The 22,776-nt window shown below is 40.7% G+C and overlaps 1 protein-coding gene across 1 annotated transcript; it reads left to right on the top strand.

The window, feature by feature from the left end:
- The first annotated feature begins 204 nt into the window (after positions 1–204).
- On the top strand, positions 205–21,723 carry wdr90 (WD repeat domain 90). The gene is made up of 43 exons (XM_074620864.1): positions 205–657; positions 788–879; positions 1,471–1,647; positions 2,169–2,307; positions 2,437–2,607; positions 2,986–3,112; positions 3,505–3,572; positions 4,017–4,129; positions 4,219–4,458; positions 4,645–4,707; positions 4,801–4,869; positions 4,994–5,104; positions 5,320–5,465; positions 5,590–5,647; positions 5,906–6,024; positions 6,518–6,679; positions 6,803–6,933; positions 7,029–7,145; positions 7,522–7,757; positions 7,852–7,988; positions 8,502–8,632; positions 8,741–8,871; positions 9,067–9,228; positions 9,402–9,530; positions 10,326–10,459; positions 10,558–10,598; positions 10,693–10,818; positions 12,193–12,342; positions 12,453–12,523; positions 12,617–12,719; positions 13,048–13,169; positions 14,152–14,308; positions 14,455–14,645; positions 14,842–15,010; positions 15,250–15,373; positions 15,942–16,113; positions 17,742–17,864; positions 18,204–18,372; positions 18,617–18,747; positions 19,745–19,888; positions 20,296–20,412; positions 20,524–20,608; positions 20,716–21,723. The coding sequence occupies exons 1-43, from the start codon at positions 645–647 to the stop codon at positions 20,871–20,873; spliced, it is 5,529 nt and encodes a 1,842-aa protein (XP_074476965.1). The 5' UTR covers positions 205–644; the 3' UTR covers positions 20,874–21,723.
- Positions 21,724–22,776: the final 1,053 nt, after the last annotated feature.

Raw genomic sequence — 22,776 nt, 5'->3', positions numbered from 1 at the left:
ATACAAATGGAGTACAAGAGAAATTAAAAGATGTATTTGTTTACAATGACTTTTTTAATGTGTGATAGAAGCAGTGCATAAGTGTTGCAGGATCGGTAATTCATTGTCTAAAACAGTAGTGATCATTTGATACAAAAACAAAAGTATTAAAGTCAACAGAAACTCAAGTCCCGTAAAGGGTGTAAGTTTCAGACTGTAAAGTTACATCAGAACTATGCAGTGTCGTCTTTACAACATGCATTGGGTGAAAATGTACAACCGAAAATGCCAAAAGTTTCTGTTTTGTTCTCCTTTATGAAGTGTGAACTCCATTACCCAGAAGCGCCAGGGAGAACGTAACGCACTGACGTCACGAGCGTCGTGCTGTCGTCGTTGGCAACGGCGGAGGGAGGCTGGAGCGGGAAGGATATAACCTATGGCTGCACTACTTGATGTCAAATCACCAAACTGTTGTTTACTCGGTACCGGCGAGAACTGGAAAAGCCCTGGCATCTTATTATAATGTGAAACTAAACGTGTTATCGTTTTAGTCTGGTGGTAAAACGGAGAAAGGAGCGTTTCCGGTCAGTTAGCTGACTGTTTGCTAGCTAACATCTCTAAGTTTACTCTAACAACAAGACTGAGACAGCAACACGTGGATATCAATGGCCTCTAAAGGTAAACAATGAACTTTAAAGTGTTCAATTAAAGTTGCTAGGTATGGATACATTAAATGATACAACAACAAAGACTGAGAGATAGAAGCTATAACTTGAAATTCACTATAAACCCTGTTTTGTCTTCACAGACTGGCAGCATCCTTATGTCAACATATTCAAACATGTCAGAGTTGAAGACTGGAAAAGGTCTGCAAAAGAGGGGGATGTGTCAACATACACGGTAATACACACTATAGTGCTTATATTTAAAGTTACTTAACCAACAAACTATCTTAAACTAGCATCTGTAGGCTTGAAAGGTGGCTGTAAAAAGTGTGTAGGGTTGTATTTTGACAGCTGTGCTTTAATTTACTTAATACTAGTGACCAGATTTCACTCCTTTAGAGTCTCCTTTCAAACCTCCATAAATACCTCTCAAAACAATCCTGCATCATAATTCTCTTATGTTCTATATAAACAGCTTTTTGTCTCATATCCACTTTCCCTGTAATTCCCCAGGACAAGAGACTGAAGTGTTCAGTTTTCAGGATCAGTATATGGTTGTTAAAGTGTGTAGGTTTGTCCTCGGACAGATGTGCTTTAATTTAATGTCAGCTACAAAGGATTACAATACTAGTGACCAGATTTCACTCAGCAAAACCTCCATAAATACCTCTTAAACAATCCTGCATCATAATTATTTTGTCCTAAATAAACAGCTTTTGTCTCAGTCCTCCCCAACTTTCAAGCCTACACAAGGTGATTGATACTTTTAACAACAAGTATTATGGCCAAAGTTTACTTTATGTCCACTTTCCCTGTAATCCCCCAGGACAAGAGACTGAAGTGTTCAGTTTTCAGGATCAGGGGCCCTGTTCCTGCCAACAGCTACATCCTGGTACCCAAAAACAGCAACCAGTCTCTGGGGCTGACAGGGCGCTACTTCTACCTCCTCTTCAGGCCCAACCCTGGCAAATACTTTGTGGTCCACCTGGATGCTTCTGTGGAGGTATCAGACCTGATTTTATCCAATGATCCTGGGCATGTGTATGTGTGATGAAGTGTATTTATATATCTAAACAATCATATAACAAGTCTTTTTATTTTATATTGACAGTCATGGGACTGGAGTTTACTTTGAAATCCATCAGGAGAATCCACAGCTGCCTTATTGGCTTTCTTTGACATTTCAAAGCGCGCCTTTTTAATGTGTTGGCATTTCAATCTTGCCTGAATGAAATTCTGAAGTGGGTCTCAAGTGAAATACCATCCAATTATGTGAAAAATGCTCAACTTCCTCTTTTTGCACTTTTTGGGTTTTGATCAGCTCACACAGTGGGAGATCTGTGCTGTAGATGTTGGCATTTCTTAACTGCTCAAAACAAAACTCCAGCAACTTACTTAGTTGTGGAAATATAAAACCCTTATCTACTATAAATGTCACTATGGTGTATGTGAAGATCTCATTGAAATTGAAAAGGAAGACATTTTCTGACCCCCTTCTCTCTCTCTGTGTGCTGTGATGTGTAGGAGGGCCAGGTGGTCCGTATCTCTTTTTCCAACATGTTCAAAGAGTTCAAGTCCACAGCTACCTGGCTTCAGTTTCCTTTCCTGTGCGGAGCTGCAAAGGATTCAGTCTACGAAAGCACGGCCAAATTAGCAAGACATGGTAAAATACACTTATGTAGATATAAGCCATTGTTCGTATGCATTTGTTTTGATACTTTGCTGTACTTTTGTATAATAATCTTGCATGTCTTACTACAGTACTGGCAGTATTTATGTTTATGTGGTCCAGGTTTGGTGGGTCCAGCTCCCACTTCAGTGCGTTGGACCTGTCTGATGCTGGATCTGCAGTACATACTCTCCGTCTACCTCAACCGCTGCTACAGTCAGCTAAAGAGCGTTAAGCTTTGTGCCAACATAGCAGTGAAAAACATGTTTACCAGCGACCTACTGCTAGATCCAGGTGAGACATACAGCAGATATGTATTATATACATACACTTTGTTTCTCTATATGTGAATATCTACAAGTTTGAGGTGATGATAAGAGAAATGCCAAAAGTTCTTCTTTAAAGGGCACTTCAATATAGAGAAATTGTCTTGTGCTTTTCAGTGAAAAATATGTATTCATTATTCAAGCATTTCAGAGCCCACATTGATTGCTGAGAATATTTTGAGAGTACTTCAAATCCTTTTAGAAGGAAAAATAGTTTCTTCACGTACCAATCACTCCGTATCAGACTGCATCCTCAGATTTCTGAATAAACTACATAGTGTCCTCTTAGTGCATGTATGACATCATTACTTTTCTCATCTTCTCGTCTAATTGTGTCTTTCAACAGGAGTTTCCTTCAGTGAAGCCAAGCTGAAGGGTCTGGCTTCTTCTCAGGGAACAGGTGCTATTCCCAGAGACATGTCGTATCCTGTGCCCAAGGGAGCCTCCTGGCATGACCTCTATGATTATATCAGGTATGTTTACCTCACCTGGGAACACAATGTGCATCCCTGAAATTGTGCTAAAAGCCAAATCTACCCTGAACTACCTTTTTTTTGTCATTTCTGTGGCCATAATGTTTGGTAGTGTTTTGTTGTTTTTATTCACATTTGGGTAACTACATCAAATAACTTCAACTTCACAGCATGATTGATGATTATATTAGTCAGAGATTTTTCCTCTTGATATTTCAGAGACACTACCAGCTGTAATACAAGACTATCAGATTTATTTGCTCAAAACACCAGTTGTATAAAATAAGATCTGCAGTCTGTATTGTTATTAATTTAAGAAAACCACCATTAGCTGCTTTTGTCACAGTGTACTGCTACTGTATGTAGTCCCTCATCTTGTCCTTCTCCAACAGGTTTCCCTCAGAGGGAACAAAGTTACCCTTTGACTCCATTCAAAAAGGCAATCCCAGGCTCAAGGCTAGTAAGTCATGAAATCTCAGACTGCTCATCTTACTCGTCAGACAGTATTTAAAGCTTGCCATACTCTTTGGGTCTGACTCATATTTTTTTTTTGATTTTCCTTAAAGCTTTGTCAAAAAATTTAAAAAACAAAAAAAATGTCCACTTGCTTTTGCAAGCAAGTCTAATTATTTTTTATTTTGCTCTGCACCAGAAACAAATTACTATTGTATAATTTCTTTTGTTCTGCTCTTACTTGTTTTCATTATTTATTCATCAAAAATAAATTTGAGAAATTGGAGCTTAAAAAATAAATTTATTAAAAAACTATTACCAGATAAATAACCTTGGCAATAAACCAGATTCTGATTTTAATACGTGGGATCAGAGCTGTTCTGACAAAACGCATTTTCTCTAATGGGAATGTATTGTACATGGCTGACTTTCATATTCTTTTCTCTCCAAGGTTGTGTCTCTAACCAAAGAAGCCCTATTAGAGAGGAGTCACGCTGTGTCAACCTCAGCAAACCAGTTCAGGACCGCGTGTCCCTCATCCAGCAGATCACCACTCCAAAATCAGTAAGTACTTTTAAATCAAGTGCCTTTGATTCCCATCAGCCTGAATTAAAATATGGAAGATGTCAGTTTTTCCTCTTCTGTCTCCTCAGCTCCCGAGGAATCGAACCCCCGCGGTGACGGACATACCAGAGCTGGGTGTGGTTTCCACTCACCAGAATGATGACTGGTTTTGCCATGAGGATGATGACCAGCACCAGCAGGGGTCAACATGCTCCAGTTCACAGCAGTTCACATCCAGTGCTCCCTGGGATACCAACGACGGGCGAATTCATGTGCACGCTCATCGTGAAGACGGCTTCAGCAAACATGGCGATGAGAGTGAAGAAGAGGTGAAGCTTTATATTGATTATTGTACCTTCAACCAAAGTTAAAAGCATAAGAAACCCCATTATATACCACATCCCTCTCTCTTTAGTACATCGTGCTCAGTACAAGGCATGCCCTTGACTTCATGATGTATTTTGTACAGTTTTGTGGCAGCATTGGAAACACTGTTGATCTTGTTATATTCCCAGTTTGTTTGCACTCCAGTTCCACATCCTGTTCATCTGTCATCATCCAGAGAAACCAGACGGCAGGTGAGAGAAGAGGACAGTAGAGAGTGAAATAAAACCAACTGCTGTGACATCATTTGTTTTAGAGCTCATTACTTTTTCTACTCTCCTTGTTAGAAGCTGCTTCCAGACCCGATTCTCAGGCTCAATCGAATCATCGGCTTCGGAGGAGCCACTACTAAATGTGTACGTTTACATGTGGAGTTATCAGGCTGGCTTCACATACATTTTGATTTTGAAGGTGACAAATAAAATGCATTAAATCAAAGACTGATGGAGGACTAACAGCTGTATTTTTATCACACTGTAGGCCCTGTGGAGCAAATCGGGGGATTCAGTCGTGTATCCGTGTCACGCAATTATTGTCTCTATGAAGATATCGTCCAACCAGCAGAGGTTCTTCATCGGCCACACTGATAAGGTGAATGAGCTGTGATGTGTTGTGCTGCCTCTGAGTAGAATCTCTTCCAATGTGAAGGATGGCTCAGCTGATTCTGGCAGCATCCTAAATAAGATACTTTGGTGATTCACCTAAGTCCTGACCTTCTAATGCAGTTAGAAAGAGAGAGAATTTTCTTTTGTGTTCATTACAGAAATTTTATTTTTGCAACATCTGTCCGTGTGTTTTCTCCGTAGGTATCTGCACTGGCTTTTAACGGCAACACAACACTGCTGGCCTCAGCACAAACCGGCAACCACAGTGTAGTTCGAGTGTGGAACTACCACAAAGGAAACTGTCTGGCCATGTTTAGGATTCACGCTCATTCATTATCCTCTCTCAGGTAACCAACTGCATATACACATGCACTCACGTTGTACTCACGTACAATGAGGTCTAAGCTTATGATGAACACCGCTCACTCGCACTAATTTTGTCTTTTTTTTTGTTCTCTTTCCTTTTCGAAGCTTCTCATACGGCGGCGGTATTCTCTGTGGAGTGGGTAAAGACAGCCACAGTAAAACAGTAAGCGCTTCAAGGGTATAATTATCCAATTTGTGCATAAAGGTGATTCGCATTAGCTGCACCCAGAATCTGTAATGAGAGTCATTGGTATCATTAGATCCAGATGAAAAACATGCATAGTAACACTTACTTAGGCTGATATACATTTTGATAATAGAAAATGACACGCTATAATTTGCTCCCCTTATTAGAGTGTATGACTCAGCAAAGCTGCGAGCTGATTGTCTGTGTCTGTCATCCTAATTCAACCTTTCATAGATGGTGGTGGTGTGGAACACTATGAACATCAGTAAAGGTGGAGAGGTGGCCATCTTAGCCAAAGCACACACAGATGTGGACATCCACACCATGAAGGTTGCCTTCTTTGATGATACAAGGTACCCTCCCTTCTCTCTTTCTTTTTCTGCCAACATGTTCGAGGTCTGCACAGCAAATATAGGATACAAGTTTATTTTCACGCACATTCCTTATGGTGTGAGGAGTCCTGTTAGTCCTGCAGATGTGTCATGACAGATTTCAATCCGCTCTCACACACTTGCTGTGTCGATTGCTTTTAGTGCAGGAAGGTGGTGTAAGGCTTTGGTGAGAGAGTGGGAGAGGTGAAAAGGTTCTAGCTGCAGGAGCAGGAAAGAAATAGGACTTATTGTGTATACAAGAGAGTACAAACCAATCAATGTCTAGTATAGGGAGACGCAACTCACTTAGATGAAACCTGCCTTGGCGGAGGTCTGCACTCTCAGAGTGCACTTCTAGTTGCAACATGAAAACAAAACTAACCAGATCAAATGTAACAATATAACAAAAACACAAACCTTGGTTCGGACGTTCAGATGTAAAAACATCTTTAATCTACGAGTGTACTGGTTTCAGGATGGTGTCGTGTGGTCGTGACAATATCCGCCTGTGGCGAGTGAGGAACGGGACGCTGCGCTCCTGTCCAGTCGACCTGGGTGAATACCACTCACTGGACTTCACCGACGTGGCCTTTGAGGAGGGAAACCCTTCCAACCAGCATGTCGATGAACGAACACTGTAAGTGAGCAAACCAGTCACTGAAACCATCCGAGTTAACGTAGCATTGGCAGAAGTGTGAATCTAATCCAAAATCTACTGAAAACAGATTACTATTTTCCATCTGTGGTTGTCTTCCCATAGATTTGCCAGCAGTCGGAGCGGCTATATCTTTGAGATCGACTACAGCAGAGTTGTTATTAGAAATGTTCGGAGGCTGATGCAGGCACAGCAGCAGCATGCAAACCGCAGGGAGAAATGGACTTTTAACACAGGTGTGTGATTTAGTAGTATAAAGCTGGGGTTGGGTAGAGGGGGAAAAAAACAAAGAGCCTGTGAGGACATCATTGTGTGTATGTGTGTGTCCCAGGTCCAAGCATTGCCATCAACAGCATCAGTGTGTCCTCATCATTTTGTGCCACGGGCTCTGAAGATGGCTTCCTGCGGCTCTGGCCTCTTGATTTCTCTGCCGTCTTCCTGGAGGCTGGTAGGCACAGCAGGACGTGGTATAATGTTTACCTGCAGCATACTAACAGTAGCTGACAGCTCCCACTCCACAGGCAGCGATATAATCTGTAGTTCATGTATGTTTACATCGTCATTTTCTAGTTTGCAGGGGGGAGTGTTTTTCAGGTTGTTTGTCCTGATTGACCTTGCAAAAAAAACATCATCAACACCATTTCAAAAAGATAAATAAAACAAAACTGACATATGTAATACATTACTTGTTTTTGGCTATAATCTCATTCGTGTACTGACATTCATATCCAAGAGTATGACATGTTTATGTGCACCCTCACATCCTCACACAGACCAAACAATCTATTTGGAGAATAACTACGACACGTGTCATTGTTTTCCAGAGCATGAGGGACCTGTGAGTCTGGTGTCAGTCTCAGCAGACAGCCTTCAGGTCCTGGCGGCCACCTCTACTGGTAACCTGGGTTTCCTTGACGTGAGCAGCCGCGGCTACAACACGCTGATGAGGTCACACACAGACACCGTGCTCGGCTTCAGCGTGGACGGCATCCGTCGACATCTCACAACGGCCTCTTCCGATGGCACAGTGCGCATTTGGAATATGGATTCCTTGCATCAGGTCAATCAGTAACACATTTACGTGTTTTCAGCAACTGTTTTTTTTTTTTAACCTCTTTATAATAATCTGAATGTATGTTGTCTCTTGTGCTTAGTTGTATGATTTTGTGTCAGAGGACAGCCCCTGTTCAGTGGCCTTCCATCCCAGCGAGCAGGTCTTCTCTTGCGGCTTCAGATCCGGCATCGTCAGAGTTTTTGACATCTCCAGTGCCAAGCTGCTGGCTGAACACAAGTACGTCTAACCTTACGTGGAAGCTCTAGCTCCACCAGTGACTGCAGTTCTTTTATTTTGGATACCAAAAGCTTGCGTGGGCACAATGACCATATGCATGATATGTCGAGGTGTGTCAAATTACTCGAAAATCTAGCTAGATACAATTCGTCCCGGCTCGGCCAGTCTCAGCTGCGGGCCAGCTTTTAGAATATGGTGATTATGATAATGTGACATGTTGCTACACATATACAAGGTCCAAAATACATTATAGAATGACTGGAATAGTAAACCTACTTTGACACTGATGGTAAAAGGAACACATTTACAATTGTAATGTAATAAAGATAACACATGCAGCTTCCACTGCACTTTCAAATGAAAATGGGAAAATCTAATCTGGTTTGACGTACTAAACCTTGTACGTCTTGTCACACATTTTAAAAAGCTTTTAGAGTGTATCCTCCAAGAGAGTAATGATTTGTGCTCTTGTTTCTCTATATGTGTGTCTTTACATTTGCATATATATTATAGGCAGCACAGAGGTGAAGTGGTGGGTCTTGCCTTCTCTCCGGATGGGGAGTTCATGTACAGTGCTGACTCTGAGGGCTCTCTGGCACTTTACAACGCCTCTGAGGAAGACCACAATGTGATCAGAGCTGTCTGTATGTATACACACCCACAAACAAATGCACAAACACACCTCGAGTATACATCAGGCAGCCAAGTTTAACATCGGTGTCGTTTGATTCATTCTGTACCCGATCGGCTAGGTAATGTGGTGGCCCGAGGCACTCAGCGCGCTCCAGACGCTCTCGCGGTGAGCAGTGACAGCCGCTGCCTGGCTTTTATCGGCCCCTCGGAGTACATTGTCACCGTCGCTGACTCGCAGTCTCTGGATGAGGTATGTTGCACACTGTCACCTCTCAGCACCCTGTCATTTGTCGCATTGCTCATGTGAATTAAGATCAGATTTCATCACATTCCGACTAGTTCATATATTCATCATATCACCTGAGCTTTGGAGGTCACGTTGTTCTAATTATGTCTTACAGTATGTTCTCATGTGTCCACATTGACCCATTGCATGTCTGTCTAGTTGCTCCATGTAGATGTGAGTATTTTGGACGTACAAAGCCCCCGTCTTGACTCTGCACTGAGGGTCTGCTTCTCTCCGGCCTCAACTGAACACTTGTTGGTCGCCACGTCTGCTAACAAGATCCTCTGGGTTAGCACCAAGACAGGCCGTCTGCTCCGAGAGGTAACACTGCTGAGCTTTAACATGTTGGCTCGCCACCTTGTAATCAATAAATGACTTGATGAAAGGGTACAAGATTGAGCTTTAAAAAATTCTCATTTCTGTCAGTACTCTTTTTTTTTTCCAACCATATGGTGGAGTGTTTGTCTCTGACTGGATGTCTGTCCTCCTGACAGGTGTCTAAGGTGCACAAACACCAGTGCTCGTCCCTGGCTGTGAGCGAGGACAGTCGATTCCTGCTGACTGCAGGACACAACGCTGTGAAAGTGTGGGATTATAACATGCAGCTCGATGTGACCTCACAGGTAGTCGACAATTAAAGAATTAGTATCTTTTAGAATGACTGGAATATAAACTACGGACTCTCTTGTATATTTGATAAAGTCCCTGCAGCTGCTTTATATATTTTACGAGTGTGAGTATAAGCATCGAGTTGTTAATGTGAATGAACTGCAATGCAAATTTACTATTTACAAATCTTGTGGAGAACAGTAGGGAGGCAACAGACAAATATTTTCATTAACGATTCATCTGCGGATTAATTTCTTGTATTGATTGACCGTTTGGTCTATAAGATGTGTAAGAGATAAGATATATAAGAAAATGGTTAAAAAAAATGCATGCTGCAAGTTGAAACATTCATTTTTTTTAATGTTTAGTCTGACATATAGCCCAAAACCCTATTCAGTTATTCAGATATTCAGTTAACCATCATGGAAAACAAAGAAAAACAACAAATATTCATATTTGAGAAGCTGAAACAAGTGATTTTTTTTGGTAATTTTTGCTTGGAAAAACTGCTTAAACAATTTACTCGATTATCAAAACTGTTGCCAATTAATTTTCTGTCAATCAACTAATTAATTAATCGACTAATCGCTCACCGTTGAACGTGTTCATCCTTTAGTGTATTCTGTGATTTCACACCCTTGTCTGACCGTAGTTTCTGTGCAAGTAATAAAATCATGAGCGCTGTTAAAAGTCTGCAATTATGTGGTAAAACATTGCATTCATCATTATCATAGAAGTGTGTTGTCTTGATTTAATTTAGCAGTAGGATTATGATGTGTCTGTAGTAACTGAAACATGTTTCTCTGTAGATGTTCATAGGTCACAGTCAGCCCATCCAACAGGTGAGCTTCACCCCAGATCAACTGGGCGTAGTCTCCGTGGGAGACGCCATATTCCTTTGGGACTTCCTGGCACATCCTGTTGAATCTTTGACTGACGGCCGGTAATAATCCCTGTTGCATCTTTGAATCTTTTTATTAATCTGTGTCACACTTTTATTTATTGGTAAATATTTCCGCTACATTCTGTCTTCACTCACAGTTCACCTCTGAGATTAAGCTGCGTCTCAGCTCCTAAATCAGGTAACTTCATTTAGAGTTTGTATTCACGCTACAATATTATAACATGAACTTGTTTCAGATATTCTTACCAATTACTCGTGTTTTCATGTAACAGTTCAACCAGATGCTGAAGTGAGTGGAGCTCGGCTGTCCGGTGGGATTCCTCGACAGACGGCGCCCCTTCCCTCCTCACCGCCACCACGACTGGACATCAGCGCCCTCGACCAAGTTGACCAGGGGGGTGAGTTCTCTTTTTCAATTTTAAAATGACCTACAAACACATGTGTATTTGTAAAACTGTTCTTTTATAACTGACATTTATGAAGCTTTCCAAATATGGACAAATGCTTCTCCCTCGGCATTTCCCTTTTATACGTGATTGACTATTCCATTCATTAGTTAGTTGGCGTTAGATAATGTAAACGTATTGACAGAGTTGTAGTTTCGAGCAGTGCAAGAAACTCGCATTCATGCTCCCTCACCATTCCACATAAATTACCACACTCCGGCTGCAAAACAAACTTACCATACATTTATTCAGTTTAATTATTATTGAACTGAAGGAGGAAAAGCTTGCTCCGAAGGATTTTTATTGATTTTTCTAAGACTGTTCAGGTGTTGCATCTCTTGCTAAAATTAATTGCCTGTAAATTGTTTACATGGCCTTGTTGATTTTTAATTTGCACAAACAAGAGGAGGTATGCCTGCCAACCTGGTGTATGGATTTATAACAGAAAAGTCAGAATAAAAAATATGGTGATTTGAAGATTGCTTTTGTCAGCTGTTAAAGCAGCAGTAGGTAGAAATGGAGCAAATATGGTTAAATAAAGTTATTTTTATAAAACGGTCACTATATCCTGACAGTAGTGCATGAGACAGGTAACCTGAAAAAAAATCATGTGCCTCTGTGTCCTCCGGTGCTCCTAATGGCATCTGCAAGATTTCAGACTGGAGGAAAACAACCAATCAGAGCCGAGCTGTAGCCTGCTGTCTCTGAGCAGCTGTCAATCACTCGCGAACTCCGATCAAACGGTCAAACTAGGCAGGCGAGAAATAGGCATTACAGTCAGATACCGTCTCCCGTCATAGATTTTTTAAAGCCTGAAAACAGAGCCATGAAGAAGTGCAGGAGTCTAGTTTTCTCTCAGAACACTTGAATTACAATATGCTGAAAGGTTATTATGAATTTTTTACCCAATGATTCCAAAAACATTCTGCCTACTGCAGCTTTAAGTGCCAAGAGGCTTACTGACCATCCACATGCTGGTGGAGTTACATTGGTTTGTCAGGCTAGTAGAAAATAAAAGGACTACTTTGTATGAATTGTTAATAGCCAGGAGCCTCTATTTAAAATAATGAGAAACAATGATATTTCATCCCTGATTCAGATCACTCATTTACTAACAAATATCTCCGCTCTTAGCAATAAACACAATTATGTTAAACAGGTTTGTTAATAGTTGCTTAGCAACACCGAGATTCACGCACAACACTTGTATCAGGAGTGTATTTGTTGCTAATGGCCATAACAGAGGTGTTCAATGAACACAGAGATTTGATGATTACATTTATTGTCACCCTGGGTCATGTTTGCTCTCCCGTTTCCCTCCTGCAGTTTTGGGCTCCTTGTCTATTTGTGATGATCCCCCGATCATCATGACCAATGGTTCAGGTCCTTCCTCTGACCCCAGACCTGCTGTCTCTTTCCTCAAAGTCACAGATTTGGCCAACACATCTTCCCTGAATACAAGTCATATGGATGCTGGTAAGTGCCCCACTGCATTGTTCTGCATTGACAGAGAACTGACTTTCTATTGTTGTTTTTTGTCTTTTATGGCAGAATTGATCAGTCTCTTTTTTTTATCCTATTGAAAGGGAAGAAGCCAGTACGTCCCGATTGTTACCGGCACTTCATCCCACGTTTCAAGACCTCCACTGTTGATCCGGTAAACAAAAGAGCACTTTCTATAATGATGGACTGCAGTCACTGGGAGTATTAGTTTGTTTGCTTTCCTGTCCTAATGTTTTCTCTGATCCAGGCTGCTGTTGCTCCCCAACCAGGAGAAGAGGGCATGAAACTGAAAGCAGTGATCGGCTATAATGGAAATGGACGTGGGAACATGGTGTGGAGCCCTGACCAAGGTTATTATAATATACTGAAAAGTAAAAGTGAAACAAAAACTGTGGAAATATTATTCGCTACAACCACATGAATACGTTTTCACGATCTCCGTGCACACATCCGTCCATACTAACACGCCTGAAAACGCATATCACATGACCATTCACATACCCTGGGCATGTGCATGCCAGTATAAACAGGAAGCAGCCAAAACCGGCGCTCCATGTAGGGCTGATACTTTCGCTGGCACGGGAATTGACGCAAATTGCTTAACATTTTTTTTTTCTTCTAAATAACAGAGGGACTGGTTATTGTTTTGCCCTAACAAGCAGTCGATTTCTGTTGCAGGTTTGTTTGCGTACTCGTGTGGCTCCGTGGTGGTGGTGGAGTACCTTCATACAGGAAGTCAGAGACACTTGCAGGGCCACAGCGAGGAGATCTCTTGTCTTGCAGTCACAAATGATGCAAAGGTATTTTTCATTCAAAACACAGTATGTGGGGCATTGATGGGGACAGTAGTGACAGTAGTGACAGTAATGTCTATTCAGGTCTCTTGCAAGTATCTTTTTTTAAACAGTGTGCTGGTGATGTTGCTATAGGTAACAGAGCCAAAGTAAGGCTCAGCATCAGCCAGCAGTGTGTTGAGGGGGTGGACAAACTACATTTCTGAGTTTTCTGGGAAAAGCAACTTGACGCAGTGCACCCTCAGACATCACATTCTTCTTTCAGTGTGTGTTAAAGTTAACTGCTAAGAATGTAGTCTCGAGTTTGACATTTGTATTACTCTGAAAACCGCTGTTGTGTGCAAAATGCACTCAGAAAGCTAAGAAACACCACTCTGTATCTTTTTAATTTAGAGGGGACTGTGTTTTTCGGCCCGAATTAAATTATTGGATACCGGGTGTTTTTCTTTATTTTGTCAGAGCATTTGATTTATTGATTGCTGTCGGGAGGTAAAGAGAATTTCAACAAATATAACAAAAATGTTTTTGAGAAGATTACCCAACAATAGCTTTAACATTGTATTCTATATATATTTTTTCTGGATTTCCTTCTGTTTCTATTTTCTGGAGTACTGTGATCGCCATCTTGTGGTGTTTTGTTTTCCCCTGCTGTTTGCTGACCAGCAGGTGATAGTGATGTGAGTTCATTACTGCCTCTACAAGAAATGTCCTGTTTTCCCCTTTCACACTTGCCTGAGGAAGATCTTACAGACTGAAACGTTGCCTTAAAATGAGAAAAAGAGAAATAATGAATATCTTTGCCTAACAAAGGGGGATAAAGGGTCTTTTTTTTTTTTTTCTTCTAAAAGTCTTCACAAAAGCTATTGGATCAGATGTCTGTGAATTATCTCCAGGAAAAATTCAGACACGTGCGTCTTGTTAGTCCTGTGTCTTATGGAGTCGTAGATCAAAATGAAGGTGCTCTGTGTTTGTGTTACTTCCTGTCCAGACAGTGGCCTCAGCAGCTGGTGGCAGTAATGGCAGCAGGAGCCTCATCTGTATTTGGGACGTCCAGAATGGAACGTGTCGTAATACCATCTCCCACCACAGGGGGGCGGTGCAGAGTCTGGCTTTCTCCAGGGATGATCGCTTCTTTCTCTCTGCTGGTTGGTAAAATATTAATTTGATTGGACCCGTCAGTCATTAGTGTTCAAACTTGATGTTTTATGCCACTTTACATAATTGATAAAAATAGAGAAAAAGATCAATCAAGTGCTACTACTGAGCACTGATTCTTGTCAACGCCCCGTAGGAGACTTCTCTGACCCAGAGGTGGCTCTGTGGAGCAGTAAGACCTTCCAGCTGCTGTCCAGTGTGAGTGTGTCGGGGCCGATCCATGACGTGGCATTCAGCCCCTCAGCAGCCAGCCAGCTGGCCTGGGTGGGCAGCCAAGGGGCTTACTTCTGCCTCCTCAACACACGTGGCTCAGATGTAGACCTCAAGGTAAATGACTACAGAAAAACATGCTTAATAAATTAGGAAAGAATGTCTCAATCAACTGATCCACTATGTTGGCTTAAAACATATGTCGCATGCACGCTTCTCAAGTACATCTAGTACGTCAAAACTACATTCACGTTTTGATTGGGTAAAGATTTGAATTGGTACATAAGGATTAAACTCTCCTTCACACTTGTAGGTCCAGAGGGTGAAAGCACCAGCAGAGGTGGGCGATGTGGAGCTGACGGCGCTGTGCTACCACATGGACTCCTTTCTGTTCACCGCCACCAATCGAGGACACGTTTGCGTCTGGAACGTAAACTCACAGAGCTGCTTCATGACCTGGGAAGCTGATGAGGGAGAGATCGGTACAAATGGACCCTCTGTATATTCTAACCATCTAATTTGGATCTTAATTTTTTCCCCGCTAAATACTCCTAAAAAATACACAACAGCATTATTCTCTTTCTAGTTTCTTGTAATGTATTAATAATTAATGTATTTCACTTGATAAAACATTGCTGTCATTTGTAGTCACGTGGCTTAAATGTACTCTGGTCTAGGTTTCTACAAATTGTGATAGGACTGATATGGTTTCTCTGTTTAGGGGTGCTGCTGTGTCGAGGGAACCGTCTGTTGACAGGCAGCAACACCCGCTGGTTGCGACTGTGGGAGGTAGAAGCCGTACAGGGCGTGAAGCCTCAGGAAAAGGTCTGCAATGGGGAAGACAGGTCTGTAGCTCAGTCTCTTATGATTCTTCCTGTCTTATCTCAGCAGTAGCCTCTTTTCTTTAATTATTTTATTTGATGAATACATACATGCCTTCATCAGTCAGTTTACTCAGAGGAACACAGTGGCACACCTGCGTTGTTTCATTTCAGTTTCTATAAAATTCTGCATAAGGGCAAGAACTTCCTAAGTAGGTAAAACAGTATAGTGTATTTATTATTTATGTATAAGGTTTACCTACCATTTAATCACTACTGTCCTTTTAAGAATGTCTCTAGATGATAGTCAGAACTTAAAAATGTAAAGTTATGAATACGTTATATAGCAGTAAATTTAAAAGACAGTGTGCTTAGTGTGGAGATTGCTTAATCATAAGGTGTTTATACAAATGTATAATTATGGTTTCATGTAGTTTCTATGGTGCTTTTTCACTTCTGCTTGGCCTGACTCGTAGAATGATTTTTGTTCTTTGCAGTAAGCTGTCTGTTGTGTATGAAAAGAGCACAAAAATATGGTTCCATGTCATCCTCAAGTGGTCATGTCTAGATTGTTTTCTGTCTGTCCTTTCAGTGGGACCATGGTGGTGTTGGAGCAGGAGATGATGCTGGATGGGACGACGGTCAGCGCGGCCTTTGACAAAACAATGGACATGGGCATCGTTGGCACCACAGCGGGAACCCTCTGGTACATCAACTGGTCCGACAACAGCAGCATCCGGCTGGTCAGCGGGCACAAGACCAAGGTACCAGTGTGAGCTTTGGGAAATGAAATTCAGTACAGATATCTACAGTATGGTGCCCAGACAATGTATCTGATGATCCTCTAACATCTAGCACCATCATCTGGTCAAAATTAAAATGTGTCCAATACAAAACAAAATGACATTCCCATCAGCCTCAGCTGTACTTTGTGTTTAATGCTAATGAGCACATTTTAGCATGCTAACTAAACTACGACGGGGAATATGGTAAACATGACGGTAGCTTATAGCTCAAAGCACCTCTTACTCATGATCAATTGCGTTACTCAATAATCACAGTACTCATTAAATACTGTATATGAAGGTTAATGTTATAGCCACCTCCACTGAGACATCATTTATGTGATTACTTTCATCTGCTTTTCCTGCTAATGTGAAAGTCCAAATGTCTGCAGTGAGAATCTGTATTAACGGCCTGTCAATCACACATCAAAGGAGATCCCCAAAGTCAAGGAAGAAGAGTATTTCATATTACATGCAGTTTGTTCAGGACGTAGCATTTGAACTAGGAAATAAAGATGATCAAATTAAAGTAACGAAACAGCAGGGATGCAATTAACAGTTAGGATGGAAAATAACTCTCTAGATCTGGGAGGGACTGAAAATATTTGATTATGGAGAAGCTTTAATACGTCTCAGATGAAATAAGTGTGTTTTTGCCACTAGGGCTCCTAATAAACTGCCACTCAACTTACAAACAAGCTAATAATATGTCAGTTTCTTTACAGCATTGATATTAATATCTATGGTTTACAGCTTGTTTCTGCTGCCCCAAGTGGCCAAACAATCTATTGCAGGTTTAAATATTATAATAAACCTCAGTTCTAATTAGGCGTAATTAGGTCGTGTCTAGAAAGTAACCTACAAATTCAGTAGAGTCTGATCGCAGCTGTAGAGAGCTCCTGTAGAGCATGACAGGACCAAAATCCTGGCTATAAGGCCCAAAGCACAGTCATATGATGTGGAAGATTGAGCTTACTGAACTACAACATCAATCATGACAGCTTGAGTTTTGGAATTTTTAACATGATAGCTTGACAAGCTTCTAATGAAACAGAATTATAAAGGGAACAATAGCAGACATGTTCCCACTTTGGATATTTCTTCTTTTTTTTTTTGTTATACCCACTTTTCACATTGTTTTTTATGATTTAATTAATATTGTGTATATTTTTTGCCTATTTCACTGGTTTACTATCCTAATATCAGTTCTTTTGTGGCCCTTAATTTTATGCCCTTATGTGAAATGTTTTTAAAGCTTTACTTAGGGGGTCAACATTAAACAATTCCCAATTTATTTAGTTAGTTTTTATTAATTTACCTGGCAAATGTTTGGTGTTATTCAACTTTTATAATCATGAAAACTGTTTCTGATGTTGTTTAATTTAAATAGCATTGATTGCTGCTTGGGACAAGAGGTAAAGCTTTGCAAAAAAAATAAAATAATTGTGAATGCAGCAGGGGAGTGTAGCAACCGCACAAAAAAAGGCCGGATAAGATGTATGAAAATGACCTGATGTGACTTCTGAGGAAGCTCTGTGCTGCTAACATTGACACGGTGAACCAAGATTGACATTCATTCTCTGTGTGTATCCCTCTGTGCTGTCCAGGTGAATGATGTGGTCTTCAGCTCTGATGAGAGACACTTTGCCACCTGCAGCGAGGACGGCAGCTTGAGGGTGTGGTCAGCCCCCAGCAACGAACTGGTGGTGCAGTTCCAGGTGCTCAATCAGGTGAGAGAAATAGTCTAAATGAATAGGTGGGTCAGGTCCAGTATAACCTGAAGGACCTCAATGCTTTTTCTAATGAACACCTCGATGGAACATCTGAGACTGTAAATTTAAAGGGGAAGTTGGAGAACATCAGAGAATTTCACAAATTACACGAATATAACTGAATAAATTGTACTACTTGATTTGCATAGTTATTACACTAATTGGTTTTCCTAGTGTTTCTACTCCATAGCAAATCAAAATATGGTGGTGAAACAAGAATGTTTGACTTTTGAGTTGATCATAACAGCATGCACCCTTTAAATAATGCCCCCCTCTTGTATCACTCTGTGGGATCAGGCCTGTGGCTGTGTATGCTGGAGCCCTTCTTCCAGTAGAGAGAGCCCATGTGTGGCTGCAGGATACAGCGACGGGACCCTGAGGATCTTCCGGCTTTCTTCCTCAGAGATGGAGATGAAGCTGCATCCCCATCAAGTGGCTGTTACTGCAATGCAGTACTCTGCCAATGGTGAGAGGATAACAGTAGCTAAAAACCTGCAGCTTCTGTATTTACAATGATTGTACCACTTACTTTGAAGGAGTTACTTCAGGATGAAATGTTGTATTTTTTGGGCCACCTCACTAGTAGTCAGGAGAGGAGCTTCCCTTTGAATTCAAAGATGTGCCATGTGCTGGTTGTAAGTTTCATGTTCTATTAAAGCTGTTACATTTCATCCAGTTCGGCTCTGTTAACTCTTTTTGGCCCCCTACAGGTCATGTGATCCTCTCAGCGGGGAAGAATGGTCTAGTAGCTGTCAGCAGCCCGGTGAATGGAGCGACTGTGCGTGTCATCCGGGACCACAAAGGAGCGCCGATTACCACCATCCAGTGTGTGAATGAACAGGTCAGCTCACTGAATCAGATCAAGGAGTGAAGCTTTAACAGAGCTTAACATGGCAGCGCAGTAGAAACAGCGAGAGAGGTTAGAATAGCCCCCAATGAGTCACTATTACAGTTGAGTTATTTCCCCCTTGGAGATTGATTCTCCATGAAGTTTGAATTTCCGTCTTAAATGTACTTGAAACTGATGTTTCTGCTGGCAAATACAAAACATATCATCTCTGTTTGCCTGAAGCTTGTTACATGAAAACACTTAATGTGAATGTAAACTCTTTAATGAACTGGTTTTATACTGTATAATCACTATTCATCAGTAGAAAATAGCAACACTGACAGTTATTTATATGAAAATGTCCTCGGTCATTAATAACAAAAGTGGATTTTTGATCATCGATCCATTTAGAAACAGTGCACATGGAAAAGACACATGGAATCCATTTCAAATCTTAATTACTTGAATATTTTTAAAGATTATTTTAGGGCTTTTTTGCCTTTTAATTGAGAGAGATAGTGATAGTTGTGAAAGGGGGAGAGATAGAGGGGATGACATGAAGCAAAGGGCCGCGTGTCGGAGTCGAACATCAGGCCGCTCTCTGTACCGCTCTACCAGGTGAGCTACCAGCACACCCAATAACTTGAATATTTTAATATATTAGACAGAATAATTAAACAATAGCAGCCTGGTAGGCTCAATAGATATACAGGTATTTTGTTTTGAAATTATCTTTTCAAATCCGAGTCATTTTCAAGTGCATTTCATTCATCATATAATGTACGCGACACTTGTTTTCTCCAGTAAAAGCACTCTTGATGGGCTTTCTGCCTGCCTCTCATACTATGAATTGCCTGACATTTCCTTTCATCGGCTCTCCGCAGCTACAGCGCACAAGGTTGTGTGTCTTTATGTGATGAACAAGGAAAAAAGGGCTCTCTGAAATTCCTTCTTTTTTTACATTTTTATGACATCAGTAACTGAAGCTGTTTTATCTTCTAATCCTCAGTGTAAGAATGTCGGACTGGAAGGAAACGAGATGTGGTTGGCCGCCAGCGCTGACAGACGCGTCAGTGTGTGGGCAGCCGATTGGTCGAAGGACAAATGCGATCTGCTCGACTGGCTGACATTTCCTGCTCCGGCCTATTCTGGGGTACCGTCTGTATTTCAAGTAGCAGTACATGCCAATAACAACTAAAAATGTCACTCCAAATGTTGAGTGCTGCTGGCTCACGGATATTCAATCTCCCTTTTGCTATGTAAAGACACATTGGCATACTTTATACAAGTTTAACATTGAACTACTGATACTTAACCCCTAAATCAAATGTTTTCTAGTAATTGCAGTTTGATTTGTGGTCTATGCTCAAGAAAAAGACTGACTGAGCCCATATGTTTGCATACAATACTTCCCTTCAGCCTATTTTATTCTAAATGTAGGTGTTATTTTTTAATTTTTTTTATCATAAAAAATAATAATGGAAATAAAAAAAAAAATTTGCTCAGTCCACGTTAGACCTTTTCACATCTAATATTTTTGTAAACCCTTTTGTGCTCCAGGATGACCCCCCACCTCCCAGCCTGGCTGCTTTCTGCCCTGCAGACCCCAGCATGGTGGTCTACACTGGCTATGGAGTAGAGAAAGAGCTGTCCTTCTACAGCCTGACTAAAAAACAGGTACCGCAGCTCCCCTTACTTCACTCCTCTACTGTACCACTGTGTTGCTGGCAGAATATCCACAAATGTGTGTTTAATCTCATACAATATTTTTTTTTTTTTTTACTATAGATAATGAAAAAGATTGCCTTGCCCGACTGGGCCACATGCTTTAGCCTCTCCTGTAAGAGTCAACTCATAGCTGTGGGATCTAAAGGTAAACTCACAATGATGCATCTCCACATGGTTCCTGTAAAGAAATTAGATGTAAATTTGGAGCATGTTTGTAATTAATTTCTCACTATACGTCTAACCTCTCATCAGATCGAGTGTTGAAGTTGATCAAGTCGACCAGCGGCAGGTTCCAGGACTTCCTGCAGCACAGTGACTCGCTGCAGACGTGCCACTTCTCTCCCTCTGGGACGCTTCTTTTCACCGTAGCTTATAATGAGATCCTGATGTGGGAGGTGCTGGGCCTCTGAGGGGAACAGCAAACCTTGTAGGTTTATCCCGTTTCACACGTGCCTAGTTTTATATTGTTACTTTATGTAATTTTATTCTTCCATATTTATTTTTTTATTAATCAAATAGTTGTAGGGAAATAGCAATAATTTGTGGAGAAGCTTTATGTCACATTTTCCACATTGGAGTTCTTATTCATGTGTATATTTTTGAAATACATTTTTGTTGAAGGGATTGTTTTGCATGTCCAGTCACTTCTAATGTTTTTATTATGTTTTAGGTTTTCATACTGTGAGTCACAATGTGTATGAATACTGATATGGGTGATTACCAGTTGCCGTCACGTCTACTGTTTTTCAGTGGTAGATAGAATCGTGGTTTGTTGGTGTGCTGCTGTGGGATGGAATGGGGTTTGAATAAAAATCTGCATTTACAATAACAATCTGTAATGTAAGATGACTCCAACAATGCTAAGGGCGGTGCACACACACATACAAACAAAAGGAGGATCTGCTACAGCCAAAGACATTTATATTTTTTACTTGTCTTTCCACCAGAATGATGGAGAACAGGCGCACTGTTCAGAACATTTTGCATGAATCTTCTTGAGTTTCCATTTTCGTTAATGGACACCGTTACAAGGACCTGAATTCAGGATTCCTAATTTGACAGCCTCCCTAATTACCTGTACTGTGTCACTGTTCTGTCTAGGGTTTTTGTCAGTTTGCCACTTCATAATTCAGTAATGTTGTATACACACACTGTAGATACGACTTCCTTCACTGCTCTGTTGTTTTAGGAACTATCATGCAAACCAATCTAAGGAGACTGAGAAGATTGAATTTAAAACAAAACCAGCTGAAAATAAAAGGCAGATTAAAGAGGTGGCAATTATTGAACATTACGGACATGTTTGATACTGATGTGAGCAAACACATGTAAACAAACACGGACTATGATAAGCAACAGCTGTCATTATTGAGAGCTCAAATTATCCTCTCCATCTCATCTCTTGTTTGTGCTTTGGAGCTTGTTGTATAATACGCACAACTCCTTGTGATCTTCCTGTGTAATGGACTACACAACAAAACCCCAATTTTGACAATTAGTTGCTTTTTCTAAAGCAGAAGTGGAGTTTTACTCAGAATAATCACCTAACTTGTTAAGAGCCATCTATCTCGTCTGTCTTTTCAAACGAAATTGAAATTTTAATATAGATATAAACATAAATAATCTTAATAGGCTATACTGGAATTAGGCTCAGTACCTTGGTTTGTTTTATATTAAAAGATATTGTAACATTAAAGGATTAACAAAGGATTTTGCTGTTAATGGAGCACTATTTTGGGCAGAGGGGATAAGCAGCATGTACTAAAGAGCTGTATTCATGTGCAATTTTCAAGTTATCAAATGCACAATAATTACATAAGTCATTGTCAATGAAAATCTTGCAAGCTTCCTCCAACAATGCAAATTAAATATGTATAAGTTAGCATACTGAGGCTATTGAGGTTAGCTTACTGCAAAGCTCAATTTCTGTTGGATGAGACTTTATGCCACTATAAATATTTTTATTTCACTTTCACTATTTTTGTGAACGATTTACATACAAAACATAACCTCATAAGATACAACGTGAAGTAAACGTCAGATATAATCAATGAAATATTCCTCATAATGTATAGGATGGAAATGAAAGGCACAGGTACATGATTCATCTGGGTTCCTGCTCATGTTGGTGTGGAGGGAAATGAGCAAGTAGATATTCTGGCCAAACAAACACTCAGAATTAAGAATATTGAATTACAAATTCCATTAAGTAAAACTGAGGCTATAAGCCATTCATCAAGACATTATGCACAAACAGTATGGCAGGAAACTGGAAGGCATCTGTACAATATACAAAAACATGTTGGAGCAGGG

The sequence above is a fragment of the Sebastes fasciatus genome, chromosome 20 (assembly GCF_043250625.1).
Source record: "Sebastes fasciatus isolate fSebFas1 chromosome 20, fSebFas1.pri, whole genome shotgun sequence".
Lineage (NCBI taxonomy): Eukaryota > Metazoa > Chordata > Actinopteri > Perciformes > Sebastidae > Sebastes > Sebastes fasciatus.
Note: the sequence above shows the minus strand (reverse complement) of the source record. Positions and strands in the feature narration are given on the sequence as shown.